This window comes from Pimephales promelas, chromosome 3, assembly GCF_988280905.1.
Source record: "Pimephales promelas chromosome 3, fPimPro1.hap1.1, whole genome shotgun sequence".
Taxonomy (NCBI): domain Eukaryota; kingdom Metazoa; phylum Chordata; class Actinopteri; order Cypriniformes; family Leuciscidae; genus Pimephales; species Pimephales promelas.
Genome location: NC_142771.1, coordinates 31,232,329 through 31,259,270, shown reverse-complemented (window position 1 = coordinate 31,259,270; position 26,942 = coordinate 31,232,329). Strand labels below are relative to the sequence as shown.

The window sequence follows — 26,942 nt, the reverse complement described above, 5'->3', positions numbered from 1 at the left end:
CCATGGCAGCACTGATGCCCGTGACAGATTGCAAATCCATCAGAAACTAAAATTTATATATATTTAGTATCATTATTTTGAAGAAATCAGTACTTTTATTCAGCAAGGATGCATTCAATTGATGGGAAGGAACAGTAAAGACGTCCATAATGTTACTAAATATTTCTATTTAACTTTATATTATGGATACTGAAAAAAAAATATTACAGTAAACATTTAAGAATTTCATAATATTACAGTTTTTACTGTTTTTTTTATCAAATAAATGCAGCCTTGGTGAGCAGAAGAGACTTCTTTGAAAAAACGTTAAAAAAATTTACCAACCACACTTTTTAAACTTTTTTTTAGAAAGATTATGTGATGGCGTCATGTAGTGACACTTTTGAAAATTTCGTCTAAATCCAACGCACATGGCACCCTTTAGCGTCAACGCACAGAGCTTTGTTTGGGTATGGTAGGTTTACCACTAGGTTAGACCACTAGGAGGAGGCTTCGGCCCATATATATCTGCGTTTCATATTGACGCTAAAGGGTGCCATGTGCTTTGGAAGCCTCAGTATATGACGCCTTGGGATGAGAACGCGTTGGAAATACATTGGCATAAATCTCATAATACATCTCTATAAAATGATATCAGTCATTGTGAAAGAGCAGTGTTTCTGATCCTGGATAAATGTCAGACAGCACAGTAAAGGGAAAATCCTTATTATCCTGAAGCGTTACTTACATTACTGATAAACAGAGAAAATTAGCCAATTGGAAATGAGCCAATCCTCTCTTAGTCGGCAGTTTAAAAATACAAATCCCAAATGGGAAAACTGCACTTATTGTTACTGTTGAATTACAGTCTAATACTATGAAGCACTTGCAAAGCAGACTAACACATGTAAATATTCAAGACTGAAATTACAGATTAACTGAGTTTCTAGAAAAGGGCACTTCATGGTGGGTTTTATAAAAAATGATTATTGTTTTATGAGAGGTTAGACAGTATAATGTTGATCATCCGGCACATCTGTGTTGTCAGTTATCTTAAAGATACACCGTTTTCCCTGACCTGTCTCTATACGACACCATAAAATGTTAGGTAATCCATATTGGATATAGTGATCACAGGAGCTGTCTTGCATACAAAAAAAAAGTTTAACAATAACCTGTATATTACAGAACTGAGTTAACATCAAAACCAATCATCAAATTTAAGCTCCCAACTGTGTATATAAAATTCCGTCCGCTCAGAAAGCATTCCTCACGAAAGGTGCCACTGCCGGTGTTGGTAACACTGATAAAATGTATACAAAATGCAAATATTCGTTATTTCGACGCAGACTCTTGTGTAAGGAGAATCCTGGTGTCCTTAAAGGAGTTGTTCACTTTAAACAAAAAAGAAACCTTTTGCTGATAATTTACTCACCCCACCACCATGTCCATGTCTTTCTTTCTTCAAGTCCCCGTGAAGCGGAAGTTGCAAACGATTTTTCTCCAGTGCAGTGACGTATTTCCAAGTGAAACGGAATATTGAACAGAGGGCAGGGTTTTACTCTAGCGCTCCTCCTCTCCATCTCTCGCTCATAGCAAACTAACGGTTTGAGGGGAGTGGTTAAGCGTTTCCCCACCCAAGCTGTGAAGCCTACGTCATCAGAAAAAGAAACCGTTCCAGACCGGAAGTAACTTTTCAGATTTTGATTAAAGATTATTAAGGTAAAACATTTTTTTAATATATATTCACTTGCACGGATTAATTGTTCACCACAAGACTAGTAATATGCGCTAACAACGTAAATAGGTTCAATTTTGATTTCACAGGGACTTTAAGTCGAAAATAAATTAAGGTTTTTTTGATGAAAACTTTCCAGGATTTTTCTCAATATAATGCACTTTACTGGTAATCAAACTGTTCAAAGTCCAAAAGAGCGCGTTCGTGACTCTCCTGTTCGAACACGTTTATCAAAATGAACGAATCTTTTCCCGAGTCAATTTGTTCATTTCGTTCATTGAATGAACCAAATGACACGCAAAAAGATTCGTTCATTTTGATGAACGAGTTCGAAGAGGAGTCACGAACACGCATCGCAGTACAGAGCAAGGCGACCATTTGAGCTTATAAAACTTAAACTTTGTTGTTATTTTTTTTAAATGAGCGATCGTTTTGCTTGATAAGACCTTTATTCATCGTCTAGATATATATATATATATAGGCTATATATTAAAGCCCTTTTAAACAGTTTGTAGTTTGCACTGAAACTGTCTTTTGGACCTTGAACCGTTTGGTTACCAAGGTGCATTATATGGAGAAAAATCCTGGAATGTTTTCATCAAAAACCTTAATTTCTTTTCGACTGAAGAAAGAATTCCATGGGGGTGAGTAAATTATCAGCAAAAGTTTCTTTTAAAAGTGAACTCCTTTAAACCTGTTCAAAAGAAATTAACTTTCCATATGATCTGTCATAAATGTAAGATGGCTGAAATCAGGATTGTCTCTTACCTAAGTGACTATGATATTAGGGATGTTGTGCTGCTGGGAAGCCCACTAATATCCCCAGCTCACTGTTGGGCTCTTAGCATTTTTTAATATATGTCTCCTTATGCCCAAACATGATCCACATCTGATGTTTCCCACTGTCTCTAGTCTATAGTTTAAATGTTTCCATTTTAATGTACATAATGTCAGTTTATAAACTCAACACACTATTAGTTTTTTATGGTGAATGGTTGCATTCAGATGCTATTTTTATTTTGAGAGTGCATATTTTAGGAACATGTCATTTCAGTATTCATCATTTATTTGCCATTGTTTGGTGATTTTTGTCCTGTGCAGTTGGTTTGAATGTGACCACAGTTCTGGTTGGCAGGTCCTCTTTTCTGGTCGTATGTTTTTATTTTTATTTTAAATTCCTGTCTCTGCTTTCCCTTCAGGCCACAAATCCGTTTAGAGGGTGAAAAAAAAGGCCAGAAATGTTCCATTTGTCATGTTGTGGCCAACTTTTGTTCCCTCTAAGATACTTAATACATTACATAATATCAGGATTCAGTTCCCTTGATAGGAAATGCTACATGTCACTTCATCTTCTTTATTGAATTAGACTATACTTTTTTTTTTTGAGAAATGGAGAACTTGACAAAACAGCTTTTCTGTGCTTAACACTGACATCTGGTGGTGATCTGTATTTCCTTTTTTTCTTTCTTCAAAATGCTGTGATTGAATGCTGATGACACCAAGATCTGCTCTTTCAGTCCTTGGACTATTGAGGCATTGCTGTTTTGCTTTGTGTGCATTTCAGCTGCCACCAAAGCCATAACCCATCTATGTGCTTTCTTTAAAACACACCTTATATTCTTTGAATTTGTATTGTGAGTTAAACAAAACGACACCCTCCAGTAACCAGACCGTAATGCCCTAATTCATACTAATAAGAACAGGACATGTTCTCACAAAACTATTTTGTCATTTCACAGGTTTGCCAGTGTTTTTTTGGCCAGTTAGCAAAATCAGTAGTGACCGAGGCACTACAGGTCATCTTATGACTGAGGCCTGTGGACATTTCCTTGTTTTGAAGCAGTAAACGTTCCTCCTAACACAGTTAGATGGTGAAGATGGTCTTTAAACTAAGTGGGTACTTGTTTTTTTCAATTCTATGTATGCTGTATGTGGCCTTTTGGGCTGAATAGGATAAATTATTCTATATTTTACGTATGAATATATCTATTTTTCAAAGTATATAATATGTGCTCAATCAGTCCTTAAAGCTATTTACCCAGAACGCACATAGGAATTTTAACCAGTGCTCTTTAAAACACACTTGCCTATAAGAATCTTATAGTAACTCCATGACATATAAAGTATGCTGCTCCAAATTATTACTTTATATTTGTCAATGTTAAGATGAAACTGTAAGGTATTAGGAGTAGTCCTGTTATTTGTAGTTAAAATAGTGCCTTTAATATTGAGCTTGTCATCATTTAAGTACTGTATGAATGGGTGTGGTTGTTTTGTAAAATCATATTTCCATATGCAACCACGTCGAACAGATTTGCCTGTTTTGATCGTTCTCGTGGGCGTTGTGCTATATATAAAATAGCGATTGTAAATATGGGCACCATGAAAGGCAGCAAAAACTAGGCTTAGATTAATCACATTCATGATTCTCATTAATCTGCTTGTATCACATTGATCTCTGATATTTATTTTGTTTTTTTATTCTCATCTTCTAAATTATTTTATTTACATTCATTTGTTTTCTTTTCAATTAACTACCCTCATGTACAAATGAAATCATCCTGTTTTTTTTTTTTTTCCCCCATTCTGGCTAAATTTGTGGTGGTAAATTATTCCTGTACAAAGTCTGCAGTGTTTGTTTTGTACTTTTAAATAAAGCTTTTCTCATGTAACCTTGTTTGAATCTGAAGCCTTGTTTGTGTGTTACATCAAAAAATGAAACTCATAAAAACAAATCTCACTCCCTTTTATTTATTCCCTAAGAGAACAGATTGTCAAACTTTATAGGAAGTTAAAATATCAGAGAGATGACTAGGTCTAGGTATCATACAATATATTATATACACATCACTTTCTTCATCCACTGTTAAAAGGCAGCAACCATTGGCACGAGTCATACTCTCATAATGCTGCCTCCTAATTGTTTAACAAATGACTTCTATGGCTAATTTATAGACAAAACAGGTCAGTTTATTTTGTCTGTGAATAGAACTGAATCCATGGTTACATTTTGAAGCTATGTGATAGTTTCAAAACACAATTGAACTACCAGGTTAACAAAAAGTAGATTATCAAATACGCCAAGGAACATCTCGAAAACAAATCTTTATCCAGTCAAAACAAAGGCTGCACTCAAAAACTTCAAAAGTCAGGATTTTGAAGACTTAAGTTCTGTTTAGAAAGCACTGATGATGACTGACTTTGTGGTAACAAGTAGTTATAGCCTTTCATGACACTTAACTAAATACATTTCACCTTGGACTGTTACCAAACGATTTGGGCAAATCATTAAAGAGGTGAACAAAACACCCTCGAAAGGTTAAACAGTGGATAACTAAACATAATTTAACAACAAATTAATGGTAACACTTGTGCTACTTCGCACTTAAGATGTCCCAGGTTAAAGCTTTAATTAACCAACCAACCAAACACTGGCTGAATACACATTATTTGCAATTAAATGACGTGATGATAGCAGAGACTCGCCTTTTTGCATCAGATCTCACTGTTTTTGAAGGCCTGGTGTGAAAATTAATGAACCTCCAAATCAAAGCCGGGACAGTGCTCTGTCCGTGTGGCATGACTGATAGAAAGGTTTCACAGATCCGCAGACAACAGTTTGAAGTGCAATCTCCAAAGCCAGAGCATCTTTGAGAGCCAGTTCAATTCGTCCTGAGACCCAGCAGAGAGCAGCTGAGCAAATACTTCAATCGACCAGATGCAAGAATGGCTCCCTAAAGTGTCAGTCCCTTATTCATTCCATCTGAACAGCTCCACGTGCCTCATGTTGATCAGCCATGCCTCGGACAGGTTTGGGAGGAGAGAAGGGAATCTTCTCAATAGGACAAGATCATCCGCCAATACAGGATGAGCTTGGTACAACAATAAGTAAAACAAAACCCTTACATGACCCGGTCTACCTTCATTCCTTGTCAGGAAACTGTCCAGATCCCTTTTTTTAAAAATCATGAGCTGATTTGGATGATTAGTCTCCTCATTAAAGTTAGAAAGAGTCAATTTAGTTCCGGATTAAATAAATAGAAAGATCAGGACAGATGGGAAACTAGAACTCATCATCCGTGTCGATCAGCATCACTTTGTCAGATTTCTTAGCACTCTTGGTGGTGTTGACCCCTGGTTTGCCATTCATGTTGGGTTGCACCACTTCCTGGGTGGACTGCTGGGTGTACTGTTGGTAGGCCGGGGAGAAGTTGTGGATTGCGTCCTGAACCATGTCTCCAGGGTTCATGGTCTCCTTCAGGCCACTGGATATGCTGTGCATAGGTGCTACATTCTCTACAAAACAAAACAATAGATAGAAGCGTCATATATCACGACATATATGTTTGATGACATCCGAGACTTAAAATGAACAAATCTGAAAGTTTTTTTTTTTTTTTGAAACCAAAACACTCTACAAAGGAAATAAGAGGCACTTTCGCACACAGTCTCATCATTAAAACCCATTACACCACAACTATATATTGAGGTCAACTATAGGCCTTTACTCCCATAGGATTAACACATTATCCACATGATCGGGATTGCGGCCTGGGACAAGTTGAATTGCTCAGTGTAGGAGGGAAGATATTTCTGTGCGCACAGAAAGCAGGGGAAATAAATTACTTTTGGGACTCCCGTGAAGCATACATAACTACTTAAATCCATTTTGTTTTAAAGGTACAGAATGTACTTAAAGGTGCCATATGTAATAATTGAGGTAACAATATCCGAAAAATGAGCTACACGCATCAAAAGAATGAGAAGAAATAAGTGCAATGATGTCATTAAAAAACTGACAAGTTATAGTGCTGCCGAGATATTAACCTGAATTAGCATGCTAAATTACTAGCCCCGGCCCGGCAGGTGTCGTAATACCAGTTCCGGCCATGGGAGGCGGTATGTGGGCGGGCAACGTTACCACCAGAAAAACTGATGTACACGAGTGAGTCGCGCTCACACCGGCTTGTGTGTACTTGAACCTGATGTCAGTCTTGTGGAAATACAGCCCATTACTACATTTCAGTTCAGGGAAGAGTTCAAAAAATGATTGGTCGACATTATGCATGAGGAATACATTTTGGTAAGTTGTAGCATACTGTATCTTTCAACAAAGTTCATGTTCTTTTTCCATTAGCTAGTAGAGACGATCGGTTCACGTGCGCTAGGGATCTGTGGTGTAACATTCAACTTACATGCGCCAAAACGGTATTTATTCTTTGAATTGCGTAATAAAATTGACAGAATCTGAGAGCTTAACTAACCTGCTTGCTAAGTGTCAATTGCGTGTGTCTCACGGTGAATTCACGGCGCTAGCTTGATCAACATCAGCGAATGCTGTCTGTCAAATTAATTCACGAACAATAAAAGTGTAATATGAACAAAACGAATACCATAAACTTTAAATAATTGCCCAAGCTTTTATTTTCCCATATCGTCGAAATGCAACAGCTTGTTTTTGAGACAGGCGTCTATGAGTCGGTCTTCATCATTTAGTGTTGAGATGTTGTTCATTGAGTCTCTGATCTCTAAAAATCTCCAAATGCTCCACGTGAAACTGCGGTCTTCCAACCTTTTACTATCATGTCAAATGATTTGAATAACATGCACGATGGTAGGAGCACAAGTCATTTTCTGGAGGTATACTGCCCCCATCTGTTATGGAATATGGAGTAGGATTTGATTTATTATGTCAGATGGCACCTTTAAAGGGGCACTTGGCAACTCTAGTTACTTGTTCGCTGATTTCCACTTTTGTTGTGGGATGTGTTCTCATCAGCGCCCCCTACAGCTGTGCGGCGTGTATTTCACAACAGTGTCATAAAGAAACTCACTTGCGGCGCCTTCCTCGCACTTTCTACCGCTGCTCATGTGCATGTGTTATTATCGAAACCAGCAAACTCTAACGTGTGGAGCTATGTCTACCGAGTGGGTAATACATCATACACCGTATCATTGAATCATGTCGAATTGCCATAAACCAGTTTGTGTTTCTCGCTCGTTCTCGCTTCTCACGAGACCATAGCTGTCAACATTGAACATAAAGAGGAATCCACCCCCAAAATGAGGGATTTTTAAGACGATTCTTACCTTTAAACTTTAAAAATATTAAAAACATTAAAAAATATACTGCATATCATAGAGAATGTTTAAATACTCTAATATCAGCTTATGAGGGAAACCGACGGGCTTTGGGGAAATGGAGGGGGAGTTAATGGTGCTTCAGAGGCTGAGTGCTGGAGATGATTGGGAGAGGTCTGTGCACCCGATCAGAGCGCGCGCTGACACGGAGTAAAGCCTTTATACTCGACGCATCCGAACAAGCGCGGCAAAAATGAACAACTTCAAGCCGAATCTGCCCGAGCTCGTACGTCTCACACAATCATAGCGTAAAAATATGGGATATTTTATGGGAAACAAGAAGACAGCGGGAAAAGAGCTGACAGCTATGCATGAGACTTCTATTTCCAACTTACTGGGGACGTTAGTCCTCATGTTGCAAGGTTGGTTTTCCGCTTGGGAAAGCTGGGGGGAGCGGGGAAAGCCGCCATTCTCTCCAGAACAGGTTATTGAACCATTCAAATGATTTCTAAACTGTTTTATTAAGTTGAAATAGTTGCCAAGTGCCCCTTTAAGTGTATGTTATTCATTTACTCAATAAAAAACAAATGGCACATAGTTGGATATTTTCCAACTGTAGCAACAGTGAAGGAAGACATCCTTGTGTCTGATAACATAAATACAACAAGCTGAGCTTTGAAGTCTGGAAAAACTAGAAAAAAATGGCATAAAATAGAGAGGGAATACAATTTTACAGCCTTTTGGGGGAGGAGGGAGCTGGACAAAATATGAAACTTGTGGGTTGGTGCAGGACAATATATAAATATATATTATATATTACTGCTCCTGCAAAAAAAATATATTATATATATTTTGCAGGACAGAATCTTGTGGCAGTGGGACTAAAAAAAAAAAAAAAAATCCAACTAAAATCCACTAATCCATTCAACAGAAAGACAATGTCTAATGAACAGTAAAAAAACATTCCCGAGTTAGCAAAGCATAACGGTCATTTCACATTTCTGAGGTATTTTGTTGGTCTGGATTACACAATCCGTTAACAGCCAGTGACATTTCGACACAATGCAATCTTGCTATTATCCTCACTCTTGTGAGCACATCGCCACAGGCACCGCCAAGGTCCAACCCAGCTGTTCGCAAAACAGAAACGGGGATGAAACCACTAGCAATGCACTGATGTGTTTGGCAAATCACTCTTCAGCTTCATTTATCTACGACAGACTAGAGAAGCCAAGAAAGAAATTCACAATCCTACAATTCCCAGATTTATCTCAGCTGTGGATGTATTAAATAAGGTTACGGAGTAGTACAGCCTGATACACTGCAATATGATGAGTTCCAGCAAACTGCATATTGCCTTGTGGATGATGGATGAGCGCTTATACAAAGGTGACGGCAGGCAGCCACTAGAGGGGTGAAAGTTTCTGACCTGTGCTTGTTGCTCTCCAGCAGCCAGCCTGAAAACTGTACAGTGAACGGATGGATGTTTTGGGACCTGACCCCATGGAGGGTGAAAACTCAGGATCAGCAAACTGTCCTGAACTTCTTCACAGGTGGTCCGCTAGGGAGAAAAGGCCATCCTGGAAGGTTGCTCTACCTAACAGACTTCATGACAGTCGTGGCCTTTTTATTAACAGTGAAAGGTTATGAAACCAGCGGTGACTTCACCCTTTGAGCTCAGTGTTCAACTATGGCTAAAAACTCGAGGGAGTTCTAAACGGTTGAGTGGAATTCAGCAATAAGCCCACAGTGAAAGAAGACCTTGCACTATCTGAACATTCAAAGTGAGGCTTGAAACATGCATATCTAACTGACAGTCAAGTTATATTTCATAGAGGCCTCTTGAAGGCAGAACACAAATCTAATGCAGCTTTTAACATTCAGCAGCTGAACTGACATCACTGCTTAATTTGGTGGAAATTGAAAGCGAACTATTCTTCACCACCTTGAAAAGAACAAGCGACAGAATATGACTAATCCGTTAAGCGTGGAGAGGCTTTTGTACCTCTAAGGATATGACCAGAATGATATACTACTAGCATACTGTTTTCTGCACAGTGCATACTATATACTGCCAGCTTTTAGGTAATAGTAAATAATTCACAATCATCTGATTGACACCCCAATATAGTACAAGGCAGTATTGCACCTTAATACTGGTTGCCATCATTAGAGAAAAAAAAAAGGGAATGACAACGACGCAGTGTAGCTTCTACTGATGAAAGAAGAGATGACAGACAAAAATCGAGCCACTCTACCCACACTTGAAATATTAGGTTCTCCAGTGTGGGAGTTTTTTTTGCATTTCGGCGTTCGTCGGCTTGATGATCTTCAACCAGATGTAACTGAATAATATTCTGATTGTTCTAAATCCAATCTGACTTCTGACCTGTAATGCTGCCAGATTCATAATCATACACTGTTCGTTCGTTGCCCAGAGGAGAACTGGCCCCCCGACTGAGCCTGGGCTCTCCCAAGGTTTTTTCCTTCATTCTGTCACTGATTGGAGTTTTGGTTCCTTTCCACTGTCAACTTTTTTCAACTTTTTTTTTTTTTTGCCCATGGCTTTCGGCTTGCTTATACCTAGTTCAGACTGCACGATTTTCAAAGTAGTCGGGTCGCTGTTAAACACTGCATGACTATCTTGGCCAGCATTCATTCGCTGCTGTGTTCACACTGCACGATGGATCGGCGACAGAAGGTTTCACAGCTTGACTTTACAATAGGAAAAAAAAAAAAAAAAACGAGGACAACTTTGTCTAGCACCCTGTGTGCAAACTACATTTCACAACAAAAACACGTGAGATGTGTTTGACCAGGAAACAACCCGACACCACACGTGCAAGACCGGAGTTCTCACGTGAAACTTTTTTCTTTTACGACCCGGTTGTGATCCAGCTCAGTTGAAACATCAAACAGACACGAGTGCTCCTGCCGAATTTCTACTATTTTTTCTTCCATTTCTTGGGTCCAAATAGACCGAGAATAAGCCTTTTTCTGAAACAATGCCATGCATGTTGTATGCATGATGCATAACTCCTCCCCGAACTCCCCGCTGCTCTGTATCTTGCTCTCTCATTGGCTGTCGGTAATCGCTGATGTAGTTTTCAGTTTTTCAGTCAAGACACTTTTCACACAGCAGGATTTAGGTCCAGGTCCAGATATTTAGCATGCCAAATATCTCACGGGCGTCGGCAACTCGTCGGCAATTCTCTCAGATTGCGTCTTTGCTCATTCACACTGCGTGATTGTCACTCGCGTGAATGAGCGTCGATTTGCCTGTGATTTTTCGGCGATTTCTCAAAACCTGTCGGCGAGCCAAAATCGTGGCTAAAATAGTGCAGTCTGAACTCGGCATTAGCTCGGCATCAGCTGGATGATAATATATGTATATATATAGAGAGAGCCATATATATACAGTACATATATGTACTAAATTAACTTTTTTACAACAGAAATGAAACATCACTGAACTTAAGCTGGACTGTGATGCTATTTTCTTCTGGAAACAAACTTTGTTTCAAAGCAGCTTCACAGAGATAACAGGAAAAATAATGCAACAATCTGTATTGTAAAAAGCATTTTGAGTGTGATTCAGTGAGCAAAAAAAAAAAAAATTTAACGATGAATTGACCGATTGCTAGTTCTTGCGATAATATCGTTACCGTGAATTCTTTTTGCCATTATAATCGTGTAGCCAAAATCTGATATTGTGACATCCCTACTGCGAACTTGACTGTGAATAACAGAATTGTAATTTTAGGCTAAGCTATTCCTTGTCATCCGACCTCATTATGCTGCAAGTTAAATTCACAACAGAAAGTTTTACAGCAAGAAAAACACCCGCTGAAGATTTCGTTGAAATGGCATCATAACAACATGCTTTGAGCATGAGTTTCTCAGTACACAGGAGTTTTTTTTTTTTTTTTGATGATTGTGTATTGCTGGTGTGAGTGGAGCTTTCCAACAGTCTTCTGAACTGTGAGTCATAACCCTCCTGAGGAAGGAAACTTCAAGTTGCCTCATAAAGGCTTGCCGAGACATGTTTCTAAGATCATCTAAACTTACCTTTAAAAACTAGTTAAAAAGTTCTGCTATGTTTTTCCAAAGTGTCAAATTTTCAAGCTTCTAACCTGGTGTTTCACTCTTCTTCTCGCGGTACACACTGGAGGTGAAGGCGTAGCGGAGGGCGATGGCGCCGAAGAACATTTCGATGCAGATGATGAAGTTCTGCCAACCGGCTGCCACTGTACCAGCACCGACCTCATGACCATCAATGACCAGAGCTTCTGGGATCACACCGCAACGCTCCAGAATGGCCAATACCATACCTGAGAAAAAGACAACCAAAGAAAAAAATTTGCATAGGCCAGTGTTTCTCAACCTAAATGACTACAATGGGCCCCACCAGCTACATTTCCATCCAAATTTCCATATTTAACTTGTGCACAAAATTGGAATATCATAAAAAAAAAACAATTAGCATCGTTTCATCACCAATCCTAGGAAACTGCCACATAATATGTGTAATCAAATTGGAATTTGCTGTAATCGGGAAAGCCACTGTGTCTCTTTTTTCCTACATCATACAACCCTGACATGTTATCTTACATTCGGATGCTGGTGTTTGGGAACACAATCATGTGAGACGCTTCTGTGAGGGAATTAATCCAAATCATTCTGATGACAGACTTTGGCTAAGGCGTTTCAGAATGAAGCTTTACAATGAAATTTGGTCCGCTGGTTAGTTCAGTCATCCAATCACTTCCACTGTTGAGGCAGTCACACAAGTTGCACATCGAGAGATTTATTCGGTAAATGCATTTCCATTATAATTTATGCTCATGTCATCTTATTGGATAAAACAAATGATCTGCAAATGGGTGCATATGCTTTTTTATGCACAATTTCATAATTTATGCTCATCTTGGCATTTCAATCTATCGATTTTTCATGCAATATCCTAAAATGCGCATAAAATGGATATCGAAGGCCCCATGACTTTTCTAGATGTTCATTATTTACTAGATAAGGATAAGGGTTTGTAAAAGTATTTTTTACTCACAATTTACCCTGTAAAATACTTAAGAGTTTGGCATCAATAGAAAAACATACATTCATAAAATGTATAAACATGCTTTATTTATAGGATTTATAAGACTTTTTCCATGACTACATTTTAATAATTCTTAAAGGGAAAAAAAAGTTGTTGAGTGGGTGGGTTAAAATAAGAAATATATAGATTTTTTTTAAAGCTTATTTTAATGCTAATTTAATATTGACTTTGAAATTAAAGTCATCTCGAGGCCCCCTTAGAAGTTTTCTGAGACCCCCTGGTTGAGAACAGCTGCCATCGAGCAAATAGTATTTTCGTAGTTTTTTAAGGTAGAGCAAGTAACTTCTGCCACATAAGTTTTATGAAAAAAAAAGAATAAGTACATTGACAAACATGTGACATTAGTGACAAAATTGTTGTTCGTAGTAGTATTGTACTTGGCTTACAAAAGTGTCAATAAACAGCTTGAGATGAATACTGGACATATAAAATAAGAATGCAGAGTAACCCACCTTGCCAGAATGAGAGGAAGATGACAGATTTGATGGTGAGGAATTTGAGCACAGGCTCAAAAGGTCTTAGAAGGTCACTGGTGGCGAAGAAGAAGAGGAAGAGGGCATAGAGAGCCAAACTGACAGAGATGTTGTAGATGATGGTGATGTATAGATAACCTCCGGTTACACTATATGAAGAGAAACAACAAGGAGTTAAGCACAGCTCATTTAAAAAGGCAGATGTTGTGTTATTTATAAGGGAAGCTAATACAAATGAATGACAGGGTGGCTCACTTAAAATCTCCATCGTGGTATTTGCCAAAAGCCTGCAGAAGGATGGTGATGACAGCCATGATGGGCTTGATGACACAGAACTGAAGTGTGGCCTAGATGACATTAGTAACAGAAGCCAATGAGTAATGGTGATGGTTTGGTTTTCATAGCCCTTTAATATAGTTTGAGTGATAGAGAACTTCCAGTCCTCATTCTTTTCAAAGGCATGGTAATGTTACATGCTTATTTTTGACAGGCAGTGCTTATTTCTTACATAATCAACACAAAGTTTGACATGACTGACAAATCCACTCATTGAGAATGACGCAAAGGAGAATTTCCCCCCAATCTCGCCACATGCGAGTCGGAATCGACTGCTTAAAACATCAACGTGGAATTCAAGTTTTAAATCGAAGCTGTCTGTGAGAAAAGCCGCCTCAAAATAATCAAAGTACGCTCCGTCTCCGCTACAGTGTGGCATATCGCGAGGTGATGCTTTGATCCCACATGTAGACGTCCGGTCATACAGATTTATGGGTTTTGAAATTTCACTTCCTATTAAAAAAAGTTAGATTCACGTTCTTTTCAGAATGGGGGATGGGGCTCTCAAGTCCAATTCCCATCAGTATTATTCTCAAAGTACGAGGGAGTTCATAACACGCAGACAGCATCAGTCTGCCAGCAATAGCTTTTTTTTTTTACTTATAATCAAGCGACTTGCACCTGCTTCCTACTCTACATTAACCACCGGAGCTGCTCAGGAAAGACAATGTTACAAAGATAACAGCTGCAACTTCAGGACAATTCAGGTAGAAAAGGTGGATAAAGGTTGTGGAGACAGAAGACCCAGAAATTCGGACCCTCTTATTAACATTTACGCTATTTACACATCGCCGTTTGCCTTTATACAACAGAATGGGATATGAGACTTAAGCGGGGTGGTGAGATCACACTGAAAATCTGAGATGTAAAACGTGGAAATAAGCCATACATTTCAGAATTTTTTAAAAGTACAAAAAAAATGTTGAAGGAAAAGTTGGATTTTATAGAAAAATAGGACCAAACCTGCTTGCAGAATCTCAGGAAGCCAATGGAGTAACTAATTCCTCCTAAACAGCATGTCCCATATAGGCAGCTGGACCTGTTAAAGGCGAATGAAGAGGAACATGTAAAAGGTAATGCTATTCTTGAGAGTAGTTTGATGAATTGATCTCTTAAGACACAGGCAGGCGAAAAATGATGTTGCACAAAAAATAGAAAACGCTGTCAGAGCTTTAACCTACAGTAGAAGTTAACAGTAGAGTCATGGTGGCCATGTGGGCGATGATGACAACCAAATTTAAAATGAAAGTGGTGGTCACCATACTTCCAGAGGAGCGTCATGAGGTGTTTATTATATCCAGTGCATTTTCTGCCCACATTGTCCACGTTTAGGGTTGGGTATCGAGAATCGAGTATCGATTGGAACCGGGACTAACTTTTCGTTTTTCCCGGAATCGTTCAAAAGTAAAAATTTCGATTCCTAGTGTCGATATTCACAGTCCGGCGAGCGGAAGAAGAAACCGCTGAACAACACCAACGAAGAAGCGTCTACCGGAAGTGTTGGCATAACCACGCGAGTCGAACATGAGTACCTTACGCCAGCGATCCAAAGTGTGGCTTCTCTTTTCTAAAAATAACGAAATGCAAAATTTGGGACAAAAGGAGTATTTTTACAGAAGGAGTATTTCCTTCAGAAAGGCCGTTGGTTAGCAAGGTTAGCTAAACTTTTTTGACCCTGCCTCTTAAAAGAATCGGAATCGAGAATCGTTAGGAACCGGAATCGAAACAAGGAATCGGAATCGGAATCAGAATCGTTCAAATTCAAACGATACCCAACCCTATCCACGTTTGATTTTTGTTTTTTCCAAGCACTTTACAACGCATTGTGGAACTAGAATTTTGCCGACCCTTGAATTTGGCCAAAATTAAGCATTTTAGGAGGCAGCATAATTAAAGGGTTAGTTAACCCTATCATCATTTACTCACCCTCATATCGTTCCAAATCTGTAGGACATTTGTTAATTTTCGAAGACAAGATATTTTTTATAAAATCTGAGAGCTTTCTCTCCCTCCATTGACCAAAAGTTCATAAAGAGATCGTAAAAATAATATGAATTGAGCATTTCAGTAAAAGTTTTCTGAAAAGTCTTGATGAAGAGATTGATTTTAGGCTTATATTCACAAATTGCATGATATTTACATACATATAATATTCATCAACACACACATCTGTTGAGGTAAATTATTGGGTGAACTATTGCTTTAAGCCTTTGCAAAGGGAGCACACCTACCATGCCTTAAAATGCTGCTCACTATGTTTATTCCCATAACATTTATTTTTATATAGATATACAGTATAGACACTCACTGAATGGGTTTTCCTCTTATTTCCGACATGATGGCACTTTCTCCCCCGAGGTACTCAAAAGACAGACTCAGGAAGTTGTATATCACAAATGCTGGAATAATAAAAACAAAATAATACATGAGAGCCTAACTTAAACAATTTGCAGTAAGAATGATAAGCATAAAGAACATGTTTGACATGACAAAACATCTCATCACACATCAAGATTGAGGAGTTGTTTGAGTCCAGAAAATCCATCTTAACCTAAGAGGTCTATTTAAAGACAGATTAGAAGGTCAGATCTCATTGTCTCTCAGTGTGTACAACTATTACTTGTAGTAAGTGTTTACTGATGGTCTATGACTAAGACTTAACATCTTTAAAAGTACAATTACATTTATATTATAGCACCTATAAAAATAATTTAATACTTTATTCAGAAAAAATGCATTAAAGTGACAGTAAAGCTAAATAATTTTGGCTTCCACAAAATTATTAAGCACCTGTTCACAACACTGATGAGAAATGTTTCACCAAATCAGCATATTAGAATGATTCCTGAAGATCATGTGAAACTAAAGACTAAAGTAATAGTTTATTTTTTATTAAATAAATACAGCCTTGACAAGCAAAAACGACTTAAAGAATAAAAAATAAAGAATACAACAAATATTGCTTTATAAGTATATTGAATAAAATGGTTCACGTGAAATAAATCCCCACACTGGAATGTTCCCACGTAACTTAAACCGAAAAAACTGTTATAAATAGTCATTGTCTAGCAGCAGTGGGATAGGCCTGAAAAGATGATAACAGAGACATTTGGCTTGCCTCCTTTCTGACTGTGCCATGACCAACAGGTTTGTTCAGTTACAATGAACATGTATCTATTTCCCCACTATGAAACCTGCAACCCTACGTCTGTAAAGCAGGCTCTCCTCCCTCACTGCAGGCCAGACTTAAAAACAACAGCACACGTCATTCCACCAGCGCTATATCTGTGCTAAATAATATTACGCCCGTGAGGCAGAAGAGGATGTAAGGGCACAGAGCAGCTCAGATTTACTGTACCTTCATAGCAGTCACGAACAGAGTCGAAATACACATAATACTGGTCATTACTGATGAACAGCAGGCTGAGCCAGGAGTCGAAAGAATAGATGGGGACAATGAAGAGGATGCGGATGATGTAGCGCTGCTCGTTTGGCACCGTGTACGACCTCAGGTGCAAGTATATCTGTAAAGAGAAAAAGTGTGTTAAGAAAGACAAAATGTGCTCATGCTTGACCACAAAAATAAATAACAAGTCTGGCTTAAATTGCAAAAACAGTGAAATGCAAATGATTCAAATGTGCACTGGAGCAACACGCAAGAAAACAAGTGAGCTGCGTTTCATCACTGCTATAGTAACATGTTTGGGGAGAGAGCTTGACAAACTCGAGCTTGTATGCGGTAACACCGGTGTTGTTGAAATAACAATAAACTGATAAAAATGTAAAAGTCTATAACAGTTTATGGACGGTTAACAGAAATCAAACAAAGCAATATTTACCACACTAATGCTGACCGGATATTAACTACACACTTCAAAATGAAAAACGTTGAACACCACTGACATAATATGCACTTTTTTACTGGTGTAGTAGCTAAAAACAGGCGTCATCTTTTTTTTATTTTTAGCTTTATGACAGGTGGCAACCAGGCACAGAATTATGTTTATTGTATGTGCAGTATTACCATGATTACATGCGTTTTAAATATTGCAGTTACCATACAACACATTAAGTTTATTATTATTCTCATTACATATTATCTTACTGCAGAACTGGTGCTACTATGAATAGTGGCATTTTTGGATACTATTGTGGTTTATTTCTTTATATTTTCAGTTTTCATTTTAAGTACGTTTTAGTATTTTTTTGAGCGTTTTGTCACTTTATATATATATATATATATATATATATATATATATATATGTGTCTGTGTGTGTGTGTGTGTGTGTGTTTTAAATGTCTATATTATTTAAATGTCTATATAATGTCTATAGTATATACTATTTTATTTTAGTACATCAAGTTAAACTAAGTGAAAAGAAAATGTCCTTGCAATTAGCTGAAATAAAATAAGTTGAAGTTGCTCTATACATTTTATTTCAAGTAACAAAAATGTATTTATGGTTATAGTTTTAGTTTAAATAGAATAACCCTGCTATGAACAACCCTACCCTTGGGACAGGGTAAAAAAAAAAAACACACAGTTGCCCAGCCTCTCGGGAACCTAGTGTCAGAGTTGCATGTACCCCATGCACACCGTTTGACCATTTGAAACTTAAAATAACAAGAAAAAACGAATGAAAACTGACTAACTCCAAATGCATTTCAATGGAAGTGGAAGCAGAGCATGTCCGAGTGTATTGGGTTAGCTGCGCACTGTGATTGGTTCATCGCGTTTGAAGGTGTGGCTTAACCATAGGTCAATTAGAACTGCTGCTCTCCACAAAGTTGACCTAGGCTATTAGAAGATTGGTTACAGTACAGGCCAGGGTCATACAGAGGTTTTCCGCGCAAGGGTCAATCAAAGAAGTTCAGTCCTCATGCTGTGCGTCAGGTCCAGAAGCTGGCTTCAAAAAACAGACGCATAATCATACCAGCATTGCTTTAGAGGTTGCAGAGGCAGAAGATCAGCTTGTTAGTGCTCAGACCATAACTTGCACACTGCAACAAGTCGGTTTGTATGGCGTTTTCCCAGAAGGAAGCGTCTTCTGAAGCTGGCTCACAAGAAAGCCCACAAAGTTTGCTGAAAGTAACTTGTCCAAGAGCATGAATTACTGGAACCATGTCCTGTGGTCTGATGAGACTAAGATAAAATTGTGTGGCTCAGATGGTGTCCAGCATGTGTGGCGATGCCCTGGTGAGGAGTAGTGAGAAAATTGTTTCTTGCCTACAGTCATGTATGGGTGTGGTAGCATCATGGTCTGGGGCTGCATGAGCGCTGCTGGTACTGGGGAGCTGAGCTTGATGGAAACATGGATTCCAACATGTACTGTGACATTCTGAAGCAGAACTTGATGCCCTCACTTCAGAAACTGGGCCAAACGGCATGATAATGACCCCAAACACACCACTAAGATGACGACTGCCTTGCTGGGGAAGCTGAAGGTGATGAAGTGGCCAAGCATGTCTCCACTTAATTGTCTCAACAAGTGACAAATATGCCTTCATCAGATAATTTTACTTTTTTTAAAGGTTTTAAATTTAAAATGACTTGGTAGCAGAGGGCCCCATGACGAGTCTAGCTCTGCCCCTGGGTAGCACACATATTCTGAATGCCTTTGGCAGAATTCAATTGAGCCATTTTTGAACCAAAAATAACCTATGCCCACCACTAATATCCAGTCCAATATATATATATATATATATAGTTCAATTGGGTCAAAAACTCAAATATCCCCTCTGGACATCACTTTTGGCCACTACTGTTGAGTCGCATGTGTGCATATATCGGTAATAGTTACAAAGTTTATATTCTACCTTTCTCTATGGAGCTTGAGATGAAAGCATGTCCTTAAAGTCCCTTTTGAACTTCACAATATTACTAAGGGGGCTCAATATTCACTGGGCACTTTAAACTCTTGGATACTCAATCATTTGAAATCAGATTATTTGAGTCCTTCATGGAGGCTTGATGCATTTGTGGGCTCTCGAAAAAGCAAGGGAAGTTGCTCTCTGAACTAATGTCCTCCATTTCACCTAGCCTGCAGGGGAAATAAGTTCACAGCCTCCCAGACTCCATAATGCGGAGCTGACAGTGAGAGAGAGCTGCGCTCACAGTAATGGCCCTGGCCATTGACTGTCTGCTGGCTGACGCAGAATTGGAGCCAAAGCTAATTACAACCTGTCTGAAGCAGAGAGGAACTGCTGGTGGAGATGTGAGGCCCCCCAAAACAAGAGCCGGTGAATCACAAGGTGTACCACCACCTTTAAGACCATAAACCTTGTAAAAACTACAGAGCTGAGAAAAGGCAGACCCAAGAGTGCTCCTGGAGCCTTGTCAATGCCATACATAACAATTCACTTACTGTAAGAGGGGCTGGCCCAGAAGGTGCTTGTGTTCTAACTAGCTGGTTTTCAAAGACTCCTTTGATATCCCTGGCACTGACGGGAAATTTTTGCAGGCAAATTAGTCACTTTAGAACAGTGTGTTTTAGGAACGCAATCTCAATTTCTGCCTTTAGTATGCGGAGCGCAAGGCAAGCTCCGCCGGGAGAATCTTTTGCCGAGAAGCCGAGAAAGGCTGTGAAATACTAAAACAATCCTGAGGGCTCCTTTAATCTCCTCAGGATTTACATATGTTGCTGTTTGCAAAGCCACGGATGAGGAGTCATTCAGCTTCTAGGCTCAGGGACAAAAAAAAAAGAAGACTGTTTGGACTTGATTATGACTTGAAGAGGAAAATCATGACACAGGGACTCCTTTTCAGTCTCTATAGAACCTCGACGTTGCTTGGCCGCTTCAAAACTGCCAGCTTCTCAGAAGTGTTGGCTTTCGTATGGCACACAAGATGCTTTGGAGGCAATCAAAAAAATAATCCATCGGGGACACTGTGGGCGCTGCAATTCAGAGCTGAAGAAATACCTTTCCTGACCTCTGCTCTCCATCAGTACGATCCCAGTAGTTCAATTACATAACGGATGCTTGAGAAACATATTCTATATTAAATTTCTTCATGGGTCATATAGGCTGCAATGAAAAGGGATTCAAAACATACCAGCAAGAGCAAGGAAATTAGATTTCAACCTTTTCTGAAACCGAACAATGTCTGCAAATATAATTGGTAATTCAACACACAAGACGGGTATATTCATACTGTGCCGGCACTTCACCTGACAATTACTTTTACACAAAACTCATCCACCTCCAACTGATTTCATCTTGCCAGAGGCAGCATAGTGAACTCATTCATATGCGACAGAAATGGATATTCAGGTATGATGCGCTTTCAGCTGTAATGAACGGGAAAATATAAAAGGACATGCCAAAGCAAATTAGAACTGCTCAGCATGTTTATATCTAAAAAGAAATGACTAAGTCACAGCAAGAAGACTTATTGAGCAGTCTGGTCTCTTATAAAAAAAACAAACCTTATCACTCTTTTACTGATACAGCTGGAGCAAAGGTTGGTGAATGATGGTCTTTCATCAAACACAAAAGAACTTCCTCTATAAACAAAGGCTGGGCACACAAATATTGCTCTCACTGTAGCTTCTGCTTATAGTCAACATATATTACCAGTTAAATGTTTGGACGCACCTACTCACTTTAATTTGAGAAAAAAAAAAGCTCTTTTAGAAATAAAACTATGAAAATCAAACAAATAAGATGGAAATAGCCATCATTTGCCCACATTTTCTCAACCAACTCCATGGTATCCAACTTGGATGCTTTTTAAACAGCCAATTTACATTCGTGTTAACAAAAGGTAATGTATCAAAAATACATATATTAATTATATATGATATACAGTTGTGTATATACATATAAATTTATGTGTATGTATATATGTGTGTGTATATATTTCTTAATCATAACCAAACAAGTCAGTTGACACGAGTGCATCCGAATGTTTTACTGTTAGGGTATAAGACAGAGCCAACAGATTTATATCTAAACTACAATGGCTGTAAAAAACACAAACGCCCACTTGAAATAGTGCCAGGCACTAACACACACACACATCACACACACAAGCCTGAGAAAGATATTGTCATAGGAACTGTTTTGATGGAAATTATCTCTGTTTCTAAAGTGCAGATGGCACATGTTACGGTATCCTCGCATTAGATCACCAGAGTACACTATAGCCATATTTCTGTGTTTGCACAGCACTCTTATCAGCTCTGGGAACAGGGACCACTCCGCTCTGTAGTAAAAAGTGATTGGTCAAGGACGGCTAACAGTCCTCTAATCGGAACATTAGAGCAAAGAAAACATGGATGACTGTTCAGAACAAACAGGTAGGCATTTATTGATCTCTGATGATCGATAAGCGGTGGAAGAAGGGAGTGGAGGATTAGTTATTGCTGTAGTTTTTAATGACGGTGTAACAGAGATTAACCTTTTAAAGTGACATAGTATTATCAAGATCTGCAGATAATGAGCCTGAGGTCAGGTATGAGGGAGGAGACGATGTGGAACAGCTTTTGTTTTCCCTGTCTAGGTTATTTGCTTTTATTTGCGTGTGCTCTGAATGAACCACTGCTATTAGTGTTTCCAGCTTTCCTCGGGCCACTCCATTTAATGTTGAGATTTGCTCCTCAACTCATGCCACATACTGGCTATACCTCATACTGGTTTAAAAGCAGCAGCAATGCCTATTTGTTGCTAAATAAGCAGCTCCATGGCCTCGGAAATTGTGCTAGATGTGTGAGTGGTTGGCTGTAAAAGGTTTCTATGAATTACTTGTCTTCAAACACATAATGACATTTAGTTCTTGTAAATTAGCCTACCTGATGACAGGTGAGGATGAGTGCGGACCAAACGAAAATGCCAGACAAGGCTTGAGCAATGGGGGTGTTGAGGAAGATCTTGTCATCCCCCACTACTTCGGTTCCATTACTTGTCCTGATTACGGTCATGTTAGACATGTCAGTTATATTTGACAGGATTGAGTATGACGACAAAGGGACTGAATTATCCATGTTTTTATCTGAATCCACTGACAGAGTGCTGAAAGTAGCTGTAGTAATACTGGACTCATTCATCTGTGGGGGAAAAAAAATACAATCATTTTTTAAAAGAAATAATTTAAACTAATTTATATTACATTAGTTATAAATATTTACTTTATCTTTCATTTACAACTTTCTAATAAACCACCGCTCGAAATTGAGGTCACTGTGATATTTATTTACCTATTTGTTTTATTGTTTTTGAATGAAGTCTCTTATGCTTGTCAGCAAGGCTAAATTTATTTGAATTACAAATACAGTAAGATACACTACAGTGTATTTTAAAATGTAATTTATTCCTGCACTGTCAAAGCTGAATCATTCTAATGTTACGATTTGCTGCTAAAGAAACATTTTGTATTATCAATGTTGAAAATGTATTTAACCATTAAAAAACAACAACAATATTTTTGTGGAAACTGTGCTATGTTTTTACATCAGGTTTTTTTTATTATTCATTGTTTTATCATTTATTTGTAACAGAAATATTTATTAACATTATTCATGTTTTTTTCTGTCACTTTTAATTAATTTATTGCACCTTGCCGAATAAAAGTATTATTTTCTCTTTTTTTAAAATACAAATTCTACTGACTCCATTTAAACTTTGCTTATTCTCTAGATGAAATATAACAATCTATATAGATTGTACTATTTCTATTCCTTCTATTCTTACTATATTAAATGGTGTTACCTTTCACATGAAAAAAAGAAGCGTTTTTAAAAGAAGGCCTCATAGCAATCGATGTATTATGGTTTCATGGTTACCAACAGCATTTATCATGATATTCTGTCGGAAACTATGGTTTACATGTTTATTTTTCATTAAGTAAATGGGGCGTCAGAGTTCATAACTTACAGAATGTTTCATTACTTACAGCATATGTTGGGAAGCATTTTTTTAAACAAAGACATACGAGATAGAAAAGCTGTCTATCAATCATTAAAATCAAACCTATTATTGTAACACACGACACGGCGAGTAGGTATTTATGACACACTTACCTTGTGATCCTGTCAACACTGTGAAGTTCAGTGCGATCAAACTCAAATCACTTTATCCTAAACGTCACTTAACTCTGAACATCGTAGGGGAGCTAAAATAATAAATGCATTGTATACATCAGTCCTTACAGAAATATCAATATGCAACATGTAGCCATAGGTAAGTTAGACACTAGACAGACGGCCCGCGCGACGACACCGATGAGTCAAGCGCGCACTTCCTCGTTTAACTATTGACAGATCTGATGATGGAACTCATTCAACTCGGTGAAGACAGCCGCGACGGGAATCTATTTGATTGTGATACAAATCCCGAAGCAAAGAAAAGTTTACACGGCTATTTTCCTAAAGCCTAATCCCCAATTCCACGCCAACAAGCTCGTTGTTCCGTCTCAACAGGTGTACGTACTTCGTCTTCGCGACACAACAGCACACCCAGGTCATGTGACCTTGGCTAGCGACTACAGTCTTTGGTCACGTGACATGACAGGCAGAGACGAGCACCTACCTGTTGGTCAAAGGTAGACTATTGCAACGGCACACGGCAATTTCTATGAATAAACTTAAATTTATTATAGAGCTCAATAAACAAGTACCTTAGAAAACATAACTGTGAATACTTATAGAAATAATATAGGATTAATTCAGGTAAACTAGGGCACTGTGATATTTTAAAGGAGCCCCAGATCACCTTATAATCCTCCAGTTAGTGTAAATGTCAGTAGTGTTTTTGTGGGGTCAAAATGCTCCCATACGTCACTGATTGGGTAAAAATGTGTGCAGACATTTTTTAAAATCTGTAATAAAAGATGTGTATGTTTAATAAATATCATTTTCGTTTTTCAGAGATGTCACAGAAGCTTTTGGGGTCAATTAGACACCAGACATACTAAAACGCCTGACACTGGATACAATAGTGATTAGTTGTAAACAATAATTTAGTTCCAACAGGAATAGAGTGTAGCATTCAGGAGGTAAAAATCCCTTTCACTTTGTACAGAGGAAATTACTTAAAAACCTTTGAAAGTAGACCTACTGTGAGGAAAGAGGTTCTTGATCAATGGTTTATGCTTTTGTTAAAGACAGCTTGCATTATTTCACTTTTAAAAAATAAAATAAAATAATCATGTTTAACAACCAACGTTTTGTAAAATATTATATTAACCCCTGTGAAGCACTGTGAATGACATAATTGAGTCAAGTTTCTCTTAGCATTAAGCAATAAACTTTAAGTATGTTGTTTCTACATCTTTAAATATTTAGATTTCTCCATTGTTGTTGTATTGATTATGTCATTCACAATGCATCATGGGATAATTATTTCTCTCATTGAAGAAGCTAAGTCTTGTACCTCTGTCGTTTTGACTGATTTTGTTTGGTTCATGGCCTATAGCTCTTGAACAAAGACTTAAAAAAAACACTTCCAGAACTTAGGCTGGTAAAAAAGTGGGCGGACACTTTTGCAGTCTGCAATGGTTTGGCAGACTGACAGTTAATGTGATGCAAATGGTGCATGTGTTTAGCCAGGTCCCTTTTTAAAGGCCTTGGGATTGGTGCGAGACATTTAAACACCAAAAAAATTCAAGGTTAGAAAATATAACTTTTAATCTTCGACAGCTGAAAGACATCCATTATACAGAAGCAAAAAGTAATGATCTTGAACAGTACTCTGGTTACACACTTTAAATTCAAGGATTTTAAGCTTTGTGCAGTAGCCAAAGATTGCAACTAAGGTTATGTCTTCTAAATTCACAGATGACAAGCCATGTGGCTTTTGTTGTTGTTGAAATTCCAGATATACGTAAATTGTCCTTATCTAGTGCTTTGCCATTTAGCAACCTGTCACCAAACTTGACAGTCTTTGATCATATCTTTAACAGTTTTCATGGTTTCAGCACTGTTATCTTTAAGTGAAAGACCCAACAGAACTGGTCGGTTGCCTGATTCCTGTGAGACAAACGTTGTGACATTCTTGGCGTAGACGTGTGTAAGAGGCTGCAAAGGAGATAAAAAAAAGCTCATGGTGAAATGACGATATCAGCCATACTGATGATAATCCTATAAAAACATACTTTAAAACATACCTCATCCTTTCCCAGCAGTACTCTAGTTGTGAACATGGGTACACTGATGTCACCAGACCTTGTGTCAGGTGTTATCGACACAAGTGTCCCAATTTTACCATACTGTGTCAGAACTATAAAAATGTAGTTGCTGAATTCCGTGCAGACAACTTGAGTTGGTATTCCGTTTATTTCTTTTTCCATTTGTCTTGATCGGATGGCGGGTTGAGGAGCCATTATTTACTTTGTTACACCTGAAAATAAATAAGTTTAGTTAGAAACATCTGACCAAATAATTGTGACAAAACTCTCACAACTGAAAAAGTTAAAAAAAAAAACGAGAAAGACATGGGATTGGTTATGTAAGTAATAAGCAAATAGAAAAGGAAGCATGCATCGCTTATTCATTCATCTCTGTACAGGAGAAGCTAGAAGCTACAGCGATAGTAGGCCGCATGACATCGCTGCCGTCTAGCTTGTCAAAAGCGGTCAGACGACACAGGAAATACCGAGGCTTCAGAGTCTCAAGCACAATAACAACCGTGATATCGGCAATAGCCGAATGGTATTCAAAGATGCAATGCAAACTGTTAAAACAAATAGCGGAGACGAAACAAAACTTTCTCACCACTACTTTTAAGTCGTAAATTATCCTCGTAGGTCGAATGTGAATCTGTTTGCTAACATCCCTCAGCGAAGTCAGAGAAGTGGATGCGCTTCTTCCACGCAATGAATGACAAGGGAGGGTAGGGAAAGATGAGAGCAGTTGAGATCAGCTGTGGTGGAGGAGATGGTCGGGTACTTTGCCTGAGTTTTGTTAATTTTTAATTGCATTGTATTTAATTAGCTACGATTTTTAACATAATATTACTAATGATATCAACCATTAAAAATGATGTAGGGGTGGGCTAGGTTAATCTCTTATAAAAAAAAAAGAAAATGAATACCCTTTATTTAGCAACGCAATAATTAATCAAAAGTTTATATAGACATTTGTAATGTTACAAAATGTTTTAAATTATATTCCAAATTAATGCTGTTCTTTTGAACTCTCATTACGGCATGCAAATTTAAACGGCAAGCTTTCGACATTGATAATTAATATACAAAAAAAAATGTTTCTTGAGCAAATTAGCA

The 26,942-nt window shown here is 38.1% G+C and overlaps 2 protein-coding genes across 2 annotated transcripts; both read right to left on the bottom strand.

Moving 5' to 3' along the window:
- Positions 1–5,632: 5,632 nt before the first annotated feature.
- tmem184a (transmembrane protein 184a) lies at positions 5,633–24,169 on the bottom strand. The gene is made up of 9 exons (XM_039675071.2): positions 23,743–24,169; positions 22,516–22,770; positions 17,082–17,247; positions 16,032–16,122; positions 14,687–14,762; positions 13,643–13,734; positions 13,367–13,536; positions 11,932–12,129; positions 5,633–6,013 (listed from the first exon to the last, which is right to left on the bottom strand). Exons 2-9 carry the CDS (start codon positions 22,768–22,770, stop codon positions 5,781–5,783), a joined length of 1,281 nt encoding a protein of 426 aa, XP_039531005.1. The 5' UTR covers positions 23,743–24,169; the 3' UTR covers positions 5,633–5,780.
- A 1,153-nt stretch (positions 24,170–25,322) lies between these two features.
- psmg3 (proteasome (prosome, macropain) assembly chaperone 3) lies at positions 25,323–26,593 on the bottom strand. Its single transcript, XM_039675081.2, has 3 exons — positions 26,434–26,593; positions 25,827–26,059; positions 25,323–25,737 (listed from the first exon to the last, which is right to left on the bottom strand). Exons 2-3 carry the CDS (start codon positions 26,040–26,042, stop codon positions 25,585–25,587), a joined length of 369 nt encoding a protein of 122 aa, XP_039531015.2. The 5' UTR covers positions 26,043–26,059; positions 26,434–26,593; the 3' UTR covers positions 25,323–25,584.
- Positions 26,594–26,942: the final 349 nt, after the last annotated feature.